General features: G+C 32.0%; 1 protein-coding gene across 16 annotated transcripts in view; it reads right to left on the minus strand.

Moving 5' to 3' along the window:
• Positions 1–20,665, minus strand: part of LOC106066480 (dedicator of cytokinesis protein 9-like) — an 80,758-nt gene that overhangs the window by 37,892 nt on the left and 22,201 nt on the right. For 7 of the 16 annotated variants that reach the window (XM_056012609.1, XM_056012604.1, XM_056012602.1 and 4 more), the window contains 20 exons: positions 20,486–20,602; positions 20,248–20,333; positions 19,892–20,082; positions 19,486–19,551; positions 18,034–18,126; positions 17,689–17,861; positions 17,476–17,554; positions 16,405–16,491; positions 16,144–16,233; positions 15,232–15,315; positions 13,309–13,424; positions 12,580–12,649; positions 11,382–11,588; positions 10,323–10,469; positions 10,067–10,150; positions 9,031–9,139; positions 7,983–8,003; positions 4,817–4,995; positions 3,751–3,890; positions 1,693–1,820 (listed from right to left, as the gene is read on the minus strand). In XM_056012609.1, coding sequence (XP_055868584.1) covers positions 1,693–1,820; positions 3,751–3,890; positions 4,817–4,995; positions 7,983–8,003; positions 9,031–9,139; positions 10,067–10,150; positions 10,323–10,469; positions 11,382–11,588; positions 12,580–12,649; positions 13,309–13,424; positions 15,232–15,315; positions 16,144–16,233; positions 16,405–16,491; positions 17,476–17,554; positions 17,689–17,861; positions 18,034–18,126; positions 19,486–19,551; positions 19,892–20,082; positions 20,248–20,333; positions 20,486–20,602 — 2,267 coding nt within the window. Of the gene's footprint in view, positions 1–1,692; positions 1,821–3,750; positions 3,891–4,816; positions 4,996–7,166; positions 7,182–7,982; positions 8,004–9,030; positions 9,140–10,066; positions 10,151–10,322; positions 10,470–11,381; positions 11,589–12,579; positions 12,650–13,308; positions 13,425–15,231; positions 15,316–16,143; positions 16,234–16,404; positions 16,492–17,475; positions 17,555–17,688; positions 17,862–18,033; positions 18,127–19,485; positions 19,552–19,891; positions 20,083–20,247; positions 20,334–20,485; positions 20,603–20,665 lie in introns of all 16 variants that reach the window. The other 9 variants (XM_056012612.1, XM_056012610.1, XM_056012607.1 and 6 more) reach the window with 6 other exon arrangements.

Consider the following 20,665-nt stretch of genomic DNA (forward strand, 5'->3'; position numbering starts at 1 on the left):
AGTCCTATTGTAAGACATTCTTCAAGCTATGGTAGAGGGAGCACTATGAAAAGCTGGCTGGACAAAATGAAAGAATGGACTAGCCTCTTTCTTGATACTCTGCTAAGAGTAACTGCTGACTGGAGGGTTTTGGTTACACCAACAGTCGTAGCATACTAACGACGAAATGAGATTATCACGATCATCAATTATGGATGCTAGATGTCAAGATCTAAAATGGATGCTATGATAGATGTCACGTTGAAGATTATCTTGATCTATATCACACCATCAATGATCGTGATTGCCGAGGATCTTGAAATCGTCTTTTAATAAGATGATCGTATAGAAGTAGCTAGATCTAGTTGATAATACGATTATCTAAAAGTTGCCAGTTGGTAAGAGGATCATCTAGAAGCTGCTAATCGCTAAGTCGATCTAAGTATGTTACTATATTCAATGAAGAAACTTCTCTTCGTCTAAAACAAATGCTTTAATTCAAAACTTGGAAAAGCTATTCACAAATAATTACAATGGTTAAATGTACTTGAATAAAACAGAATAAATATAAATCTGCTGAATAAATGATCTACACAATAATATACATCTGAATCCTAACATGTTCCACACGACACTGACTAAAAATCTAGAATCTTTCCCCGGGTATAGCGTTGTCACGTTTCTAACATCCCCTCGTTGCATGCCAACCAATAAATGCAGCTCAAAGTACAATAATTAATATTTCAAAACCAATCACATTTATTCTGACACATAGCCCTGCCATGTGATGGAATTTCCCGAGCTAACAAGTTCTGGCTGGTAACCTTGGGCGGCTAAATATAGATACTGTGTACGTGACAGAGATAATAATGAAAAGTATTACCGTTTGTAAATTCAAAAAGTTTAAAAAGAAACAAAGTTTTTGCTTTGAAATTAATTTAAATAAAATATGTTACAACAGTTTGACCTTGACATATTTAAGGCAGACGGTTAACAAGGTTGTCATGTAGCTAACCCAATGCCAAACTGATTTAATTTTATACTTTCCCTAATTATTTTCAGTTACCCAAAAGTCAAGATCTTCACCCAGTTTTGAGTCTGAGACCACTTGGTTCAGATCCAAGAGCTTTACTAATAAGCCACAACACTCTCCTACAGTTTGAAGTTTTACTTATTTAAACAGAAACTGAATAACAAAATGACAACTGAGTTGTTGTTGGCTTCATACAGTCAAAAAAATACCTCCACAAATGAAAATTCTAACGTTCTAGCCTGAAAATTCTGCAGGAGTCAGAAAATAAGCAAAGTTAAAACTCAGGGCATTCATGATGACAAGAAGCCATTTTTGGAAATTTAAGTTCAGCCTAAGATTGTGATGAAATTTCAAAAAAAGTCATAAAAGGAATTTAATAATGCACAAAGTCCTCGAGGCGAAAAAGATAATAATAATCAAGCATGCTAAAATTATGTCTGCCAGCAAAAGCAATTTTCAATTAAAAAAATAAGCAATTTTCAATTTTAAAAAAATTACTGCTCCACTAGAGCTTCTCAGATATGTTAATCATGCCTACCTCCATCAAGTCACTTGAAGATCTACCTCAAGCAGGCCTTGATTCACCAAGCTACATGCAGGCCCTTTCCAAGCTACATGCACTTCAGCAAGCTCTACGCTGGTCTAGAGACTAGCACACACACACAAAATGAACATCTCACCCGACAACTCACCAGTCCCTGAAATCATAGCAAACACAGCAGACTCTTTCTTCTTGGTCTCTGGAGTGCCGGGAACAGGTGAACTCTGACCTTTAGACAGACTCATCTGAGACTTACTCACATCAGACCTATATGAAATAATAAAAAAAATAAAAAACCTTTCTTTTAAATTCTATCTTCAGACATATTGACCTTAAAGAATTTCAATGTACTATTAACTAGTCATATCTGTTTCTCTAATCTAATAGAAGGCAGGAGAGCCGCTGGTCGCACACTTTTACTGTATACGGATGTATGCAAACGCGACATGAATCTCTTCAAAATTATGGAAAATGGAAATAAACAAAGAAAAGTCAATTTATTCAATCTTTAGCCACAGCAACAAAATAGCAAAAAAAAAACTAAATCCTAAACATAGACTCACAGCCAATAAATAAAGAAGAAAATCCAACATATCTTGGTGTAAAATTAGACCAAAGACTGTTTCTAAAACACTTTATGGCAGATTTAAAAGAAAAGGCATCACAAAGATTAAACAAGCAGGAACATCCTGGGGAGCTGAAAAGAAAACCTTAAGACAGTTATACACCGAATACGTCAGATCTGTCATGGATAACTGTCTCTCCATACAAGTAGCCGCCAACAAAACCTATCAAACATCTTTAGACACAAAGCAAAACCAAGTCTTGCATATTTATCAGTGGAGATATGAGAACTACTCCCACAGCAGCCTGTGAAATAGACCAATATTGAACCTCTTAAGTTAAGGCGCAACAGAGCAGCATTAGAAGCTATTGAGAGATACAGAAGGTTGGAGGACAACCATCCAAATAAACTACTAACACAGAGAAATAAGAAAAACAATCAAAAAAAGCAAAGAACTCTGATCCAACTTACTAAAACACCATCAACCCAATTACAGAGAAAAAATTAACAGATTCTCAAACATAACTCCAGGACTTAACTACAAACAACCAAGCATTCAAACAAAACATTTAATAAATAACACTCTAATAAAAAAATCAAATCCACTTGATCTCAAAGTAGGCATGCTCGAAACAAATGAAAGCTATCCAAAAACAGCCATCCATATATACACAAACGCATCAGCCTTCAAAGCCACCATCAATGCTGGTCTTGATGTCTTCCTGGTCTTCCCCAAAAATAAACACTTTGAAATAAGTGCATCCTGTGGCGACTACTGCTCAAACTTCCAAGACGAAATTGAGGCAATTACCATAGCTTTGCAGACAGTCAAAAACAACATATATGAAGGGATACAATCACCATCAGATAATGTTGTCTTTACAGACAGATCCACTCTTCAAGCAATTAACAGCAGCACCTCAAAATCCCAAAAGAGTTGACAACACTAATAGTGATAATACATCAGATGATGACAAAATTAAACATCAACATCACGTTACAGTGGATCCCTGGACACATTGGCGTCATGGGAAATGAAAGGGCAGATAAGCTTTCAAAGGCAGGATCATTTATAGAACAACATGATAGACCTGTTAACTACCTCACCCTAAGGTCAATGTTAATCAACAACCACAAAGAGGAGTGGCTCAACCAATGGGCATCAGGAAACATAGGCAGAGCCATATACAAAGAAATGAACATGCCTAACAAACTGGACAGTATTAACTTCCTCCCCCGCAAAGAACAATCTACAATCTTCCAACTAAGGACAGGACACACACCTCTGTTAAATTACCATCTAAATAAAATTAATCCCACACAACTCCCCCTTTGTAGACACTGCGCCCAACCTTATGAAACCGTAAAATATATCCTTTTGAATGCCCCTTCCTAATCCACCTTAGGAAGACCCTACTACCATTCCAGCCCAACATAACCAACACCCTGTACGGTAGTGCTGAATAACTGAAGAAAACAACACATATTTTTCCTTGGCACAGTCTGCAAAAGAGCCAACAGCTAAGCAGCAAAAAGCTGGCTAGAAGAAGAAGAAGTATGCTCTTCACTTAGTCACCTAAACTTTGATATAACTAGACTTCAAAGCTGCATTGACAAAGCTGTGTCCTTTACCTGGAAGAAATCTCTCCATTCTGTGGAGCTGGTGCTGGGGCTGACTTAGAATTAGGAACAAGCTGAAGTAACAAGTTTTTGCTATCCAACAGGACCCCAATCAAGGGGAGGTAAAGGGCAGCTATTCTTCCTTGTTGATTCTAAATACAAGAAAAAAAACAAGAAAAACATACATAAATACTTTAAAAAAAAAACAAAAGATTATATTAAGTGTAATTGTATCAATTAGTTTGGATCAGCCATGTCATTAGATGTTTGATTGACCTAGACATATAAATCTGTGCGATAGAAATTTTTTACCAAATGTTGTTGTTTAGCTAAGATCCTATCACTTGTCTGGACCAGTTGGGAAAGGGAAAGGGAAGAAGGGGGTATCTTAGTGAATGTTTACATGATTGTTTAAAAGCATAAAAAAAAAAATTTCACTCAGGTCTCAAGATTCCTCAAGGGGTCTAATTCAACATCTGTCAAGTACAATTTTTTCCCTTGTTCAAGATACCAAACAAAATCATTAATTACCAATAGTGAATTAACTAATTAGTTTAATTAACTAATTAATTTTTTATTGATTCTTGTATTGTCAGGTAAAAGAAATAATTGTGCGAAATTTCAGTTTGATCCCATATTGGGTGTGGGAGAAATAACATATACAAACTTTTTACCAGACAGACAGACAGAGTGATTTGATATAAGCTTTGTAAAAAAAAATGCAATAAAGACCCAAACCAAAGCATGATAATTATTAAGTCTCATTTAGGTCTCACTTTTATTACACATTATTTTATTTTAATATTGAAATAGCTAAATTTCTTTTTTAATGAAAAGTTTAAAAACTTTTGTTATATACTTTTAAGAGAGTTTGGAAGCAAGCTTAACATATCTGCTTATATCACCATTTCTCAAAAGGAAACTTGATGTACTTTAATACTTTTCTCTAGATAAAATATCATTTTTAAACTAGATTATCTAAATATATTGTGATACAAAATTGCTTTAGACCCATAAATCAAAATATCAGAATTAATGTGATAATTGGTTATAACAATAAAAATTATCAGGAGCTGACCAATGTGGCATATCTATCATCAAATGAGTGCTTTGCCAGCTGGTTCCTCAACACTGTGATGGCTGACCGCCTAATGGCCCTCTGCTCAGTCATGGCTAAGCGCAGCTCAAACAGCAGCAGGCCGACAAGGTAGTGGTTCTGCCTGAACTCATCTGACAGACAGTAGTCATGTCTCAGATCTAGGAATAGATTCAACAGAGCAATTATGATATCAAATAGTTGGACAATTAAAAATAGTCAGCATGGAAGAAACGATCCCAAAAAATATATTGTAATTATTTTCTTTTATCTTACAGTAAAATACTGAAACCTCTTGAAAACTTCAATCTTAAGGATCTCTTTCTATAACAAGTATTGTAATAACACATGATGGCCCTAAAAAGCCTCATTAAACCTAAAAAGATCTTTAATATTTATAAATAAACTTTAACATTAAAAATGCTGAGAAAATTAATATTCATGTATAAAGTGGTTAACTAGATTACAAATAATATTAAAAAAAAAAAAAAGCTTAAAATATAGCAGAAAATATAACCTATTTTATGGTTCAGTGTAAATTAATTCTAAGACTTTATTCCTTCCTACACTTTTGATTCTGTGCTAATTTTATTCAATCATAAAGAAAATGTTTATTCTGATTATTAAGGAAACACTGCCTCTAAGCGGAAGATAAAATCTGCAAATATAAAGATTATGACAGAGCATGCATAAAATATACATAGACCAGTGGGGTTGAGCTAATCTTTAAATAAGCATTTAAAACATTTGATGTGAATAGTGTTTAAATATAAACACAAAATGTATTATTTAAAACTATTAAAATCAGACAAACCCTAGGATGAAAATAATAACAAAAATAAGCATCTACTGAATTTCTTTTTTGGAAAATAAACAGTGAAGACTATTTGATTGTCTGCAATAAATCAACCTAAAACAAAGTGATACTGTAAAACATAGCATACAAATATTAAGGAAAACAACATCTAGGAAACAATACAAAGTACAGTTTTGACTCCCTGAGCATGTCAACTTGGAACCAAACTTCAGACATTTTGTAATGAACAAAACAGTTAACCTCCCATTTATTTTAACTAAACTGTCCTTCTTAAATCATGACAAAATTGTAAATGGCCCAACATTGAAAGCTTAGAAAGTCTAGGTGTACAAGAGAAATCTATTATCCCTATCTCTACTATTAACATTCTAGTACTTAAGCAACATATGTTATAAACACTGAAGATATTTCAAACAAACATTGTGCAGTCTACTAAGAGACAGGCTGTGTGAAGAGAAAAAAACATACTAGTGATGCTAACAATCTAATCAACTAAACCAAAAGCAAACAAACTGAAGGCTGCAGGGATAGACATCTGTGTACAAAAATTGAAAAAAAATATAAAGGAAACCCTGCTGGTCTAGCCTAAAAGGGACATTCTGTCACAAATCAACAACAACCAACAAATAAAATTTGATTGTTAACTATATTGATTTGTTTCTCTTTTTGGATTGTAGCTGATACATGGAATGTTTTCATTTTGTCCAGTCTGGGTTTCTTCTGAGTTTATTGCATTTCTCAGTACAGTAACTCTCTTGGTTTTACTATGAAACGAACTGATCTAATTAGTCAAACAACAAACAGAGCTAATTACTAAAATTCTAATATTCAGTGCAGTGCAGAGGTCAGGGAAGCTGTTAACTTGAACCTTTTTCATTATCTTCCATTTTGTTTTCTTCCTTCTTATATGTGTGACTTAGTATTAATTTCAGATATTATCAGATATTCAGTGTACTTTAAAAATTCTATCTTAATAATAATAATAATAATTATCTTTATTGTCCGTATGGAAATTTCTCTTACAATTTGTGGTGCATTACAAGAAAGTAAAGAAAATGTTTTCATCATTTTATAGTGAGTTTAATAACACACAAAATATAGTTAGAGAAAATGATGAGAAAGATCCTTTATTTTTATAGTTCTTACAAAAGAATGATCAAATGTTTCTACTATCAGGTAGCAAGCAAGAATAACTAGACAGCTTAATTTTATCAGAAATATTCATTTGTTACTACACAATTGAAGAAATTAATTTGTTTGCATTTTTTTTTAGAATACACATATACCTATAAAAATGCATAGATTATTTTTGTAAAGAACAAAAGAGAAGAGTGTTTACAACCACTGACCATGCAATTGTTGGCAGTGCTTCTAAAAATAAAAAGAGCTAAAAATAAAACAAAGATTAAATAAAAAGGGGAGACAATGAATTAAAAAAAAAATAAAGAAAAAAAAACAGGGTTTAAAGCTTTCTTTTGCTGACACAATCTACAAAGACAAGAGCTTTAAGTTTACCTTCCAGTTTGATTTCTGAAAACAAGAATGTGACAGGGATGGTCATTAATAGAGAGAGAAATGTCAAGATGCAGGAGGTATATAATTGATGGTGTACCATAGAAAGTATGCAAGGCTTGGATGGAATACACATGCCTAGCTTTCTTTCATATACTATATATATGTATATATAAGGTTAGTTGCTGTAGGTTTACTGTTATTTGGTATAGAAAAGGAAGCTTTTTGAGCATTAAAATAAACAAGATATTTTTAAATAAAACATCAGGCAAGAATCAGAATAAAAAGAAGAAGCAGAAATGACATTGTTTAAAGCTACTAAATGTCTCAGATTAAAAGAAATGTTTATTATCATTACTGAAATATATCAAACACTGTTATATCCAAGTGTGTGGTTTTATCAAAGTTGTTTTAATAGAGTCCCAACCAAGCTCTCTGGTACCATAAGCTACATTTGGTTACATAGTTTTGAATACATGGAACATATTGGGTCACTCCCAAGGCAGTATCACAAATACATTCTGATGGTACAAGCTGAAAGCTGAGCCAAAATGAAGCTTGTTAAAGAAAATATTAGAAACTTTAGAGACAAAAAGAATTATTCAATATTAGTTTCTTTCGAAAGGAAGTTCTTTTTTAAAAAAATTAAAAGTCCCAGCAATAAGATATTAGGGCTGAAGCAGTCAGCACTGATTAGAAGTGTTACTTGCTTAGCCACCTGCATGTATTCCATTCTAGGTAACGGAAGGGTAGGCAGGAAGGTTAAGACAAAATGGCTGCATGGATACAAAGACATTGAGCCAAAAATGTGAAACTTACATTCTTGTGTTTTAAAAAGCTCTTCATGAAAACAGGAAAAAAGGTTGTGTAGAATTATTTAATAAAGAGCATACACTACAATCTAGAGACCCTTATGTCATATGATGTCATTTGATAATGTGAATGGGCTAATGAACTGAAATGACCAGAAGGAGATCTTTGGGATGCAAAAAAAAGTTAGAGAGAGAAATCAAGAGTTTGATTTTTTTTTTAACTACTGCTAGTATTTATTACTCTACACTCCCAGCATGACTTTGTAGCTACACTTTTTGCTATAAGAACCATTAAGCCTAGATCTAGGATACGAAGAACTATTCAAGAAAACTGACAGTAAGAAAGTAGTAAGGGAGAAAGAGTAAAGCTTTATTCCTAATCAGAGGAATTGAAAGTGGGTTGTGATAACTCCATCAAGTTATGTTAAATACTCAACATTCTGACTGCGGAATAGGAGGACCTCCTCAATACTGTGAGAGATAAAAGCTGAGCTGGTTCCGTCATATTGTAAGACTTGACTCACTGCCAAAAGTCATCCTTCAAAGTGTACAATGGAAGTAGCACAAAGAAAGTGGTGTCCAAAGAAAAGCTGGCTGGACAACATGAAAGAATGGACCAGTCTCTCTTTTGATAGACTTCTGCTGACCGGAAAAAGTGGAAGGACTTGGTTATGAGAGACCTTTTGACACTAGTCAAGGCAAAGATGAGATGAAATGTTAAATATATCGATTTTGTATGTAAACAAAAAAAAAAAGAGTACACATTTATCTGACAAAACAACTCTCTCTTTATTATTACACTTAGAAACAATGGATGTCTTCTACAAAAAGGGACCTTAGACAGTAAGCCTTGGTTTTTAATTTCTTTACCTCCATTAGTAAATAAACTAGGTCATTACAATTTAAACGATGCATGGACTGTCTAAACGCTGGATAAGATGCATGGTAAGAAAATATGTGAAGAAATGAGTGCTATTGTCAAAAGTATTCAGGCCAGACTTATGAATCAAATACTTAAAAGAAAATTATGCAGCTAGATTAAAGTAAATATTTACCTTTAAAATTTTTCACCATTCCCCGTCTCATGAGAGGTAATGACAGTGGTATAAAATGTTCATGGCTGCACACTATACGTAAGAACTCAAACTTGATATCATGGAGAGTCTGGAGACATACACGACACAAAAAATCAGCTTTTATTATGAACACTCAGTGTTAAAATGAATATATAAATATAGATTTTGTACAAGATTTAGTACTTTTTTACCAAACTGACTTATGTTGACTTTTTTACCTCAGCAGGTGATCAGTAAGTCTGTAAAAAGATTTAATAGGAGACAGAATTTTGGGGGGCTAATCTAAGAGACATTTTGACACTTTGATTCCTTGACACTTGCAAACCTTTGCTTTCAAGGAGAAGCTTTTGCTCTTTTAAAAGAATGCATTCCAAAGAGTTTTCCATTGAATTTGGTGGCTTCTAAAGGCACTAGCCATGAAAATATAATTAAGCCTTTTGAACTTTAGATTCCGATGCTCTCATACATTTCTAGTTCTAACAAAAGAAGTCATTTAGAAACCTGATTCCTTTTACCATGTTGTAAAAGTAATGGCATAATTTAAAAACTATGGTCAAACAACATTCGACTTGAAAAACAACCTATTTGCAATAAGTATATGTTTTCAATGATGCTTTTGAACAAAACAGTGTCTATTCCTTCATCAATTAATATTTTACTTAATTTTCTTTTCTTAATTTTTTTTTAGCTGCCTTTGGCTGATATTTTTTTTTTAATCAAAAAAGATAAAATAAGAACCCCTGGTCCAGATTAATGCCTCTCTGTCTACTAAGTACCTAAACTTTATGTGAAGGCTGATTATATAATATAAGGAAGCTAGTGAGTGGTGCACATTGGCTGGATATCACTGTGTTACAAGTGGGATATGGTACATGTTTGGGCCTGGCTGCTTCATCAGTTGTTCTGCCATCAATTGATTCACTAATGCAAAGTTAACAAAAGCTCAATGAATCATCATCATCTAAATGATTCAATTAATTTCCAAACATAAATTAAAATTTGATTTATGCATTACCTTGCTGTCTCCTGGATTAAAGTTTTCTATGTACTTGGAAATCATCTTAAAAACATAGCCTCTGTCCATCAGTGTGAAACAATTCTGACAGTTATAAAGACAAACATATAATACTTAGAAATAATAAAGGATTCTTGAAAGCAGCACAAATACATATTTTAAATTCTATTGATGATGATATACAATGATTAGCTTTGCTACATCAAGTTCAACACCAAACCCAAAAGCTTTAGTGTTATGCTTTTTTAACCCTAACCTTGACAAAGTTAGCCAGGCTGTGATTGGCATTCTTGGTTTCCTCCTTATGGTCTCTGGACTTCTGGATGATGTGCAGGGTAACAGCCTGGAGGAGATGCTGAATCCTGTACTGGCATTCAGCTGCAAATCTTTCATTTCTTGGCATCTAGGAACAGACATATGTTTAAATAGAGTTGTAAAAGGCAAACTGTAGGATAAGTGAAGGATTTCAATTTTGAACTATCAATATCATTGTAAAAGTTATTTCCCTTGCCATTTGAAATTAAAGCTTACCATATTTAGTGTCTTTACATTAACTTAAAAATAATAAAATAATATATGTACTTTTGTTCAACTTCAAATTTCTTGCTAGGCAAATCATTTAAACTTTCCTGCTTTAAACTGTAAATCAATTAACAAGCTTTTTAGTTTTTCAATTTTTCATTTGAATATTGGGACTCTTGAAAACGAAAATTCAAATTTGTAGAAGAAAAAAAATTTTGAAATTTATTAAATTTTTTATAAATAGTATTCCTATGAAAGAACAATTTCCTATCAATTAATTGATGTGACACAATTGTATAAAGCACATAACCGAGACACATGAAAGTTTCAAAAAAACATCTTACAAACACATATAGCTTTTATAATAACCCCAAAACACAAATACAAAGTTTGACATTTAAAACCTTTATTGATGGGCTAAGTGGTAAAGCACTTCGATTCCTGACTTTAATTAGGGAAAGTAAAGGTAGTTGGGTGGCTGAGTGATAAAGCGCTTGGCTTCTGAACTGGTGGTCCTGAGTTTATATCTAGTGAAGACTAGGATTTTTATTTTTAGGATCTTTAGGGTGCCTCTGAGCTCTAATGGAAACCTGAGGCAAGTTGGGGAAAAGTAGAGACGGTTGGTCATTGTGCTGGCCACACGAGTATCTTTGTGTCATCTGCGCTATAGACTGCAAGAAGATCTGAAATGGATACCTTACTTTTCTGACTATTATTAAAATCTAATAAGGGTGGAATTGAGAAAAATAAATATAAATAAAAAGAAAAGCAAAGAACAGTTAGGTATTCTGACCTTGACCCTGTCTGAATCAATCAAATAGAGTGTCATACTCTTCAAAAGCACTTCAAAGAAGAACCAGGCATGTTTGAGAAAACTCAACACAACTAGAGGGTCAGTGTTGGCTGGACGCAGGATAGAGTTCAAATGTTTGGCCAGCTCCTCGTGAACAGTTTTCTGACTTTTGTTTGTCTTGGAGGCAGGCTCTGGTCTGAACATGTACTGGTGAAAACATTCCCAATTCACAAGCATGAAATTGAATGATTTTAAAATCTTTTCTTACCATAATAATAAAAGATAACAAGAAAAACATACAAAATACTTTTTAAAAAAACATACAAAAAGCTTATGGTAAGTGTAGTTTGGATCAGTCATGTAATAAAATTTGTAACAGATCTAGACTAATAATAATAAATCTGTGCAATTAGAAATATTTTTAACAATTTTATCTTTTAGCTTTCACAATATGCTATGATCCCATCACTTGTCTGGACCAGTTGAAAGGAGGGGGGGGGGGGGGAGAAGGGGGTAATTTGTGTGAATGCTAGTGATTGCTTTTTAAATGTATAAAAAAAAAGTTTTACAACTTGAATTCGAACTCAGGGCTTAACTCTTTCTCTCCTAATCGATGATACCATCGTTGATTTGGACCTCATTAAATTAAATTAATGTTTAAGTTTTAAAACTTGACTTTGAAGTATATAAAAAGAGCATGTATTTCCCTTTAACTCTATACCAAATACAACATTTTCTGTAAACAAACAACAAAGCTATTGAAGCCCAATTATAACGGGGGTAGTGAAATAGTAATGAGCAAATGAAGAATTCTTTCAAAAAGTGGAAAAATATTTATGGAGAGAAAGGGTTAAGCCTCCTCAAGGGGACTAATTCAACTTATACCACCGCATCTATCAAGTACAATTTCTTTCCCTTCTTTGATGCCAAACAAAATAATTAATTACTAATAGTTTATCAACTAATTGGTTAATTTGTAAATTGATTCTTGTTTTCTCAGGTACGAGAAACAATTGTGCAAAATTTTAGCTTGATCTGAGATTGGTTGGAGAAGAGATAGGGTGTGGGAGAAATAACATGTACAAACTTTTTAACAGACAAGACAGCGTGAGTTGATATAAGCTTTGTAAAAAAATAGTTCTTCCTGTTACTAAATGACAGACTTGTAACATTTACATGAGAGAAATAAAAGTATTACCTTGACATATTTTTCTAGAGCTTCTTGTTTCTCTGCCTCATGAACTCCAGACACAACATGAATTAGTACTCTAGGAAACACAACATTTAGAAGCTTAATGGAAACAAGTGATATACACATTTTAAAAAATCAATACTTACAATGTTCAAATGAAAAACTGAACATTTTATAGAAAAATAAAGAGAAAATAAATTGGCCAGTATGGGGAATGAACCCATGAGATTGACATTATTATGGTGACACTCTATCAACACGGGCAACCAGGCTTACAACTATGGGCAAAGTTTTAGTTTGAAATCTTATCAGACTGAATTGTGGGAAGTTTTATCTTGAAATAAATTATTCCAGTCCAATCTCTTTTCTACTTTTTTTTTAATTCCACACACATTTGCAACATTTCACATTCATATTTTATTTTATTCAACACAGTTTCACACCATTCCACATTTGGATTTTTTTTATTCAATACACATTTGCACTTTTGTTTTTACATTTGCACCAATGAAGAGAGTGAAAGTAAGAATTGAAAAAAAACAAAAAACAACTTGAAACACAATATGCTACTTATTAATATTCCAACAGCAAGAGAAAATTTCTGTTAGTAAGAAAGTAACAAAACAAAATCTTATTAAGTCAAAGATATGTTCCTTAAGCAAATAGGTTCAATTGTTTCAGTCAGTCAGTCAAAGAAGCAACTAAAGTAAGGAAAAGGCTTGTAAGGACTCCTACCTGACTGAATTGACAGCTATATCTTCACTGACAGTCTTGCCCAGTAACTGAAATAACTGGTTCAACAAAGTGGGCAGAAATCTGACATAGGTGGACACCTCCACGGCCAGAAGAGACTGAGGGACAGATCAAATAGTATCATGTACAACTAGCCAAGTATTTATATAGGTAGACTATTTAACACAAGACTCTGACAGTGCTGATGGGTCTCATATCCATATTAAACATGTGCATATTAGGAACTGTCTCACTTATTGTTGTTTTTTTTTCTAAACAATTTTGGTCCAAAGGTTATGATTACTATATAATGATGGTAAATTTCAATGATCAATGCTTTTAATTTAACAATGAGTTTACTTTTGAGAAATGTTTCAAAAGTAAAAATATTTTCTTCAATTACAAAATAAATATGTTATAATACAAGTAGGTTATATAATTTAAAAAAAAAAAAAAGAGATGAAGGGTGACTGGTCTAAACTTGCTATTCTACCCTTCCCTCATGATGTAACTAAATGATGACCTAGAGTTCAGCAGTGTCTGTGTCTTATAAAAATAGATAGATCTCCCACCACTTTATTCTCTCCAGGTATATGTGGTCACAACAATTAATATGTAAACAATTTAATTATTTATTCATTAAGTATTTTCAGGATATGCCTCTACCATTTTTTTTAGTTTCGAGCATTAGAGATTAAAAACATTTTTTTCAACTCTTTGTCTTTAGTTTTCCATGAATATTGAGTTTAGATTTGGACTGGTATCCAAGGTATATAGCGGTGCTCATCTTGTTAAGAAATGTATAAAAGAAACAATTGAAGTACCAATACTAATGCGAAATTTATTTTTTTTTAAATCTCAAAGTAGAGATTGGTTACCGGGATTAGTTTCTGGCAACATGGTTGTAAGTCTACTGTCTAGCCATGCCTATCAATTTATTCTCTACAAACTTGCTAAATCTGACCAATTGGTTTTTAAAAAAAAAATATTTAAGAAATAAATCATTGACAAAATTGTATTCTATATTTCAAGGATTCAGAAAATTAAAAAAAAAAACATGTAAGTAAAGTTTATACTTTTGCTAAAAAAAAATGCAAAAAAAAAAAAAAAAAATTATTTGAAAACTAAGCAAAGGATTGTTGACACACACAAACAAAAAATATATTTATTAAATCCATAAATATGCTGTTAAAAAAATATATGTTAAAAAAAAAAGTTTCTTTTAGCTCATTAGACTTTGTAATTTAAAAAACAAAGCATGTCTCCAATAATGAACTAAAACATGTTTTTCATCTTCCTTCTGATGATATTTTAAAATATTACTTCTAGGTGTGATGTGCAAACAACATCAAATTCATAAAACTAGACAAGTGCTAGATGAAATCATTGATTAGTGAATGCAGAAAGCAACAGTCATCATTTGCATTTGATATAAATTTTCCATTAAAAAATGTATTGTTTAATTTAATGTTATTTGTGCAAATCTTTTTTTTTTTTATTTAATTCAACAGAACCATGTTCTCATCCTGAACAAAGAACAAAAGAAAGAAAAATAGAGTATTTATATATAAAAGTGTAAATCTATTAGGTATGTACTCTACTATCTAACATTTGATGAACATACCTATCTGTAATAAGTTTAACAATTGTATCTTTTAATTTCTAGTCAACTAATCTCGGACTATACCACAACTATTTTATGATTCATGCATGTATGTCTATAACACCGCACACATTAAGAACAAATATTGTGCAATTAAACTTGTTAAAAAAACAACAACTGGCAAACATGTCAAAACCAATTCAAAGTAAAATATGTAAATAGAGAAGCTATTGAAATGAAGAGTAATGAGAAAGGAATGAAGCTAAGAGAAACACACAGAATGTGAAAGTGAAGCATTAAAATGCATGCTCATACTTGTATACCTTGACCCCATTTAGCAGGGTCTGCAAATCCAAAGGTGCAATATGCATTGCATCCCCTTGTGGCCCACAATCACCATTTTCCAGCTAACATCAACAAAGTAAAATTCAAAGTCAAACCAAACAAAGTGATCAAACAAATGAGGAGAAAAAGGTTGCAAAATATTCAGGTGAACAAAACATAAACAATAAAATCTATGGAGAAATCAGATAACTTATTTCTTTTAAAAAAAAATGCAATGTAGATACCTCCAGTAAGAAAGACATGTCCATTAAATGATATAATATAGATCTAGAACTACTCAAGGAAGAATTCTTTAAAATGTGTAGGCAAAAAAAAAAAAAAAAGCTAAATAAATATCTGCATGCCAAAATTTAAAAAAAATTATTTTAAAATGTATCAATAGATTAAGTAATTGGTCAGCTATTATAGAAAAGATTAAGTAAATTAACAGCTTTTATAAAAAAGATTAGGTAATTTAACAGCTATTATAATAATTGAAATGATTGATTAAAAATGTAAAACTTGTGCACTCTACAGTAAAGCAACATAATTAGAATAACCATGTATATCATCAATAATAGTCCTAATGCAATGGGATAATATATATATACACAATTATAAAATACATGTTTGCCCACCTAACATATGGTGTATGGAAACAGAATCTAATTTATTTATTTATTTTTTGGGGGGAGAAGAGAAAGTTAATTATAAAATTTCCTAAAGAAGAAAACATTTTGATGGTTGATATATAATTAGCTAAGTCCTTCCACTGTTTAAGTACAAAATACTTATTTTAATTTTTATTTCATTGAAACTACATCTAAAAGAGAACAGAAGGAAAGAATCTTAATAATCCATTTCTTGTAATGACTATACTAAAGTAAACTAAAGTCTTCTGTTAGTCTCACCTTGACCTTGTTGACATTGTTCTCTATTGACTGTGGTCCACCTTGATCTACTTTTTGACAATGGAAGAAGAAATTGTGAAGATGCTGATCCTAAAAGTTTAGAATCAACATTTAATGCAAGAATAAACCATGAAGGTATTAAAGTGTACAGATTTAATTGACAGAATTCTTTCCATGTGAAGATGTTTAAAAAAAAAAGTTTGCTCAAACAATATGGGAGAGGTTTCAAACCACAGACATCAACAACAAAACTGTAATTACCTTTGTGTAGACTGTTGAGACCAAGTTCAAGTTAAATTTAAACAATGGCTTCCCTCCATCCACCCACTTCAGGTCACCACCAGTGGACTGTAATTATAAGGATGTAAACACTTTGAAATACATTTATGACAGTCTATAATATTCAAAAACTGTTACTTATTACTGTTAAATGATAAACACTATTGTCCTTGAAAAGATAAACCCATTTAATTCATAGATGACATTCTATTATAAACAAATACTTAAAGTGTTGAATACCATATGATACTGCAATGTTGGAACTTATATCACCACATCTTTCAAGTACAATTTCTTTCCCTTGTTTGATATCAATTAAAATAATTAATCACCAATAAATAATTAACTAATTGGTTATAAATTTTTAGACCAAAAGAAAATCTGCTGCAGAGGACAGACTTTGACTCTGATGGTGAAAAGAAAATCTAAATTGACCACCAGCGGACAATGGTTATGCCTGCGCTAGTTGTGGCAAAATATGTAGGTCACAGCTGAGGCTGTGTAGACATGGGAAATACTGCCTTCCTCGTTGATCTTCGGACTCCAAGACAAGCCTTATTATTATTTTGTAATTGATTCTTGTTTTGTCAGGTACAGGAAATAATAGTGCAAAATTTAAACTTGATCCGAGATAGGGCATGGGAGAAGAGATTGGGTGTGGGAGAAATATCATGTACAAATTGCAAATTGTACAAATGTACTGAAAGACAGACAGAGTTGATATAAGCTTTGTTCCTGTTACTAAATGCCAATAAAAAGATAAATCCATGTAATTCATCGATGACATTCTTTTGTGTTGAATACTATATGCTCCTGCAATGCTGGAAAGAAAGTGTTCAACAAATCAATTGCTATTTTCAACCAGCATTTCTATAACCACCAGAACATTGAATGTTGGTAAGTGACAGAAATAACAGAATTGTTTGAATGAGGTTCACTAAGGACTTTTTTTTTTTGCTCCACTCCAGAACAATTAAAAGATTTATATTTAAGTAAAAAAAACAAAAGAAACATAAAATAAACTAAAAATCTCCATAATTCAATGTGTCTCACCTTGCCTAAAGAATCATAGTTAAGATACAATGCTGGAACAGTTGCTGCCACAGCTAGAGATTTATCTCCTGTCACAATCCTAAGTAAAACATAAGACAATATGTAGTGCTCATTAAGTGTTGCAGTAAATTAAATGTAACTTGATAGATTTGAACATAAAAATAATTCTAAATCCCATAATTAGATGGCTAGCTAATTAGCTTCCGTTCTCACCTGCCCTCCTGCAACAAGGGCATCCATGCATATCCTACTGGCATCTCTATAGCTTCCTTCTTCTTGATGGAGCTGGTCTTACCTACAGCCTTTGAGGCCTCACAGCTCACATGGTAGAAACGGAAAAATAAGTGGTGTTTCTCTTTCAGCTGGACGGGTAAACAGATCTTGACCTGTAAAGTTCAAAGAAAAACGCACTATAGAATTGGATACATAATTTTTTTTTTAAATAGGTTAATACAATACTTTCTGTGGCATGCAAGGCCCTATCAGCAACATTATATTTACAGTGATTCCTATTTTTAAAAAAAAATATTTCTAGTGATTCCCAAGAAAGTTTCTCACCTCTTCCATAAAGTCAGGTATCTGGTTGTGATGTAATACTGTAGTACTAGCTGTTGGGGTTAACACTGACACTCCTGGCCTGCCATAGATTCTCTGGACAAAACCAAGAAACAAATGCATTTGTCTGTATGGTAATTGCAATAACACTTAACTGAGCACTAGTTGCAAGCTGTGACAAAAACATAAATTTGAAACTTCTTCAGCATAATCATGCATCATAGAAAGTGAAACTCCACTTATCAAGAATGGCTGAAGACTGCTACTTAAAGAATATTTTTGTTTATTTATTTCCAATGGACCTTGATTGACTTTAATAATCTTCTGCATAACAATAAAATTTCACTTTTTATTTTACTACAAGAGTATTAGCTAGAAAAAATGTTTCAACAATAAAGAATGTTAATAGAAGTAGGAGATTTAATCCAGTAAATAAATAAGAAAGCTGTTATAATTTTGCACTATTTTGTCATTTTATCTACATGCCAACTTCTAATTTAACTCATTGACTGCTGTGCTTTTTTTTTACAAGGTGAAATTAAACATTTATAATACACGTACCAATGATACTATATAAACAAATTTGACATCAAATTAAAGGTAAATGAATTCAGAATGTAACAAACAAAATATATAAAAAATGTAAATAGAAAACAAAGCTTATATTAGGGACAGAACTTTGCATTTACAACTTTATCTCTCAAGAATATAGAATATATTTCCTTTAATATCAAACAAAATAATTATCTACCAATTATTAATTCACTTAGTTTTTTTTTTATTGATTTGTGTTTTGTTAGGTACAATAAATACTTATTTTAATTTTCAAATTGATTAGAGAATGGGTGTTGATAATGTTGACATATTTCCATGTAAATGTTAGAAACAAATTATAATCTAAATAATGTGACCCTAAAAAAAATTAAAATGGATGTCAGTTTTAGTACTTAGACCTAGATCTATATTTTCATCTCTGCATTTCTGTTAAAACAGTCTTTTAGAAAATTTACAGCTTTAACAAAAAGAATAGTGATAAAACAGTCAAGAACTGATGATGAATCAATGATTATATTATTATATATCCATTTCTTTCTAGTCAGCATTAGAAACAATAACAAAATTACTGACCCTCTCTGGGAGAGACACGCCACATCCAATAAGTTGACAGACATGCACATTTTACAGAAATAAACAATTCCTATGACAACTAGAATGGAGTTGGTTCTATGTCCAGTTAGCTAGCTCACAGTAAATGTGAGGGAAAATAAGTCAACCCTTTAACTAACATTACAGATTTTAGATAATCACTACAATCATCCAACAACTTAGAAAACAATTCTAAACAGCTGAACTATAATATTAGCCATAAAATTCTGCAGTTAAGACTCTCTTCTGATTGACTTTTATTGCCTATTCAGATTATTCAACTTGTTCTGCTTAATGAAGATTTCTTACTTTAAGTGGCACTGTCCCTTCTTCATCTGAATCTCGTAGCTCTATACAACAGGCAATGTTTCGAGCCTGATAGAAATAAATAAAAAAAAAAGTGAACATTGAAAATCTGAATCATTTTTTTAAACCATATAGCACTATTTTCACTGGAAGATGAGAGCTTAGCAGTTTGAGGTTGTTAATTACCTCAAACTACAAGGTTAACTAGATTCAACTACTAAATTAACTAAAACAAAATGTGTAGGTTAAAAACTTCAAACTTTACAATAACAATAGCATTAAAGTCAAGAACCCAATTATAGTGGCAATTGTTTTTATTTGGTAATCCCCCTCCCCCCTTACAATAAGAATAACTTTAAAAATGAACATTCCCTGAGTTTCATCTAAAACATTTATTTTTAGCACAAACCTTTGCAAATGCTTTCTGACCATCATACTTCAAGGACATCGGTCGGACATAAAGGTTATTAACATAAGAATTAAAAGGACTGCATAGCCTGGCATCATCTGGCACAAACTCTTCTATCTCTAGTGTTGGTAAACTACCGACTGCAGGCTCACTGAATGGCTTGACAGGAACTAAAGAAGGAGTTAATGTATCTGAGGATATAAACAAAATTAAAGATCTCTTATTTTTATAATATTGAATTGAATAGAATTAAAACCAAAATTAAAGGAAAATTATTTTAAAAAAAGCAAAAAAAAAAAAACAAATGAGGAATGTTTTTACTATGTGGATAAAATGTTAATATATATATAACTTACAATCTATATGCTTTTCTGGATCAATCTGATCAAAAAATATTTTAAAGTCACCAGGAATTTCTTGAAGTTTAGATTTTTTTTCTGGCCTGTTAAAAAATAAATGTTAGAGCAACGTTTGAGCTTCATTAAGAAACAAACAAATAAAATAAATGCACATGAAAACAAATCTAGCAAATATTTTTTTCTTTGAAGGTACAACTGCAATTAACTGGGTTAAAAAAGTCATTTCTATCCTTACTTTTTCAAATCGTTGAGAAGTTTTATGACTTCTTCCTCAGAAAACTTGGAATTCTCTTGTCTGTAAAGAGGCAGTTTTGTTCTTCCTCGAGGCATGGCCCCATCGGGAGACAGAGCTCTGAAGAAACAAGGTCAATCCAATTTAACATCTCTCTCTATCAAACATTCAGTCTTAATGGCC

The sequence above is a fragment of the Biomphalaria glabrata genome, chromosome 15 (assembly GCF_947242115.1).
Source record: "Biomphalaria glabrata chromosome 15, xgBioGlab47.1, whole genome shotgun sequence".
NCBI classification, from domain to species: domain Eukaryota; kingdom Metazoa; phylum Mollusca; class Gastropoda; family Planorbidae; genus Biomphalaria; species Biomphalaria glabrata.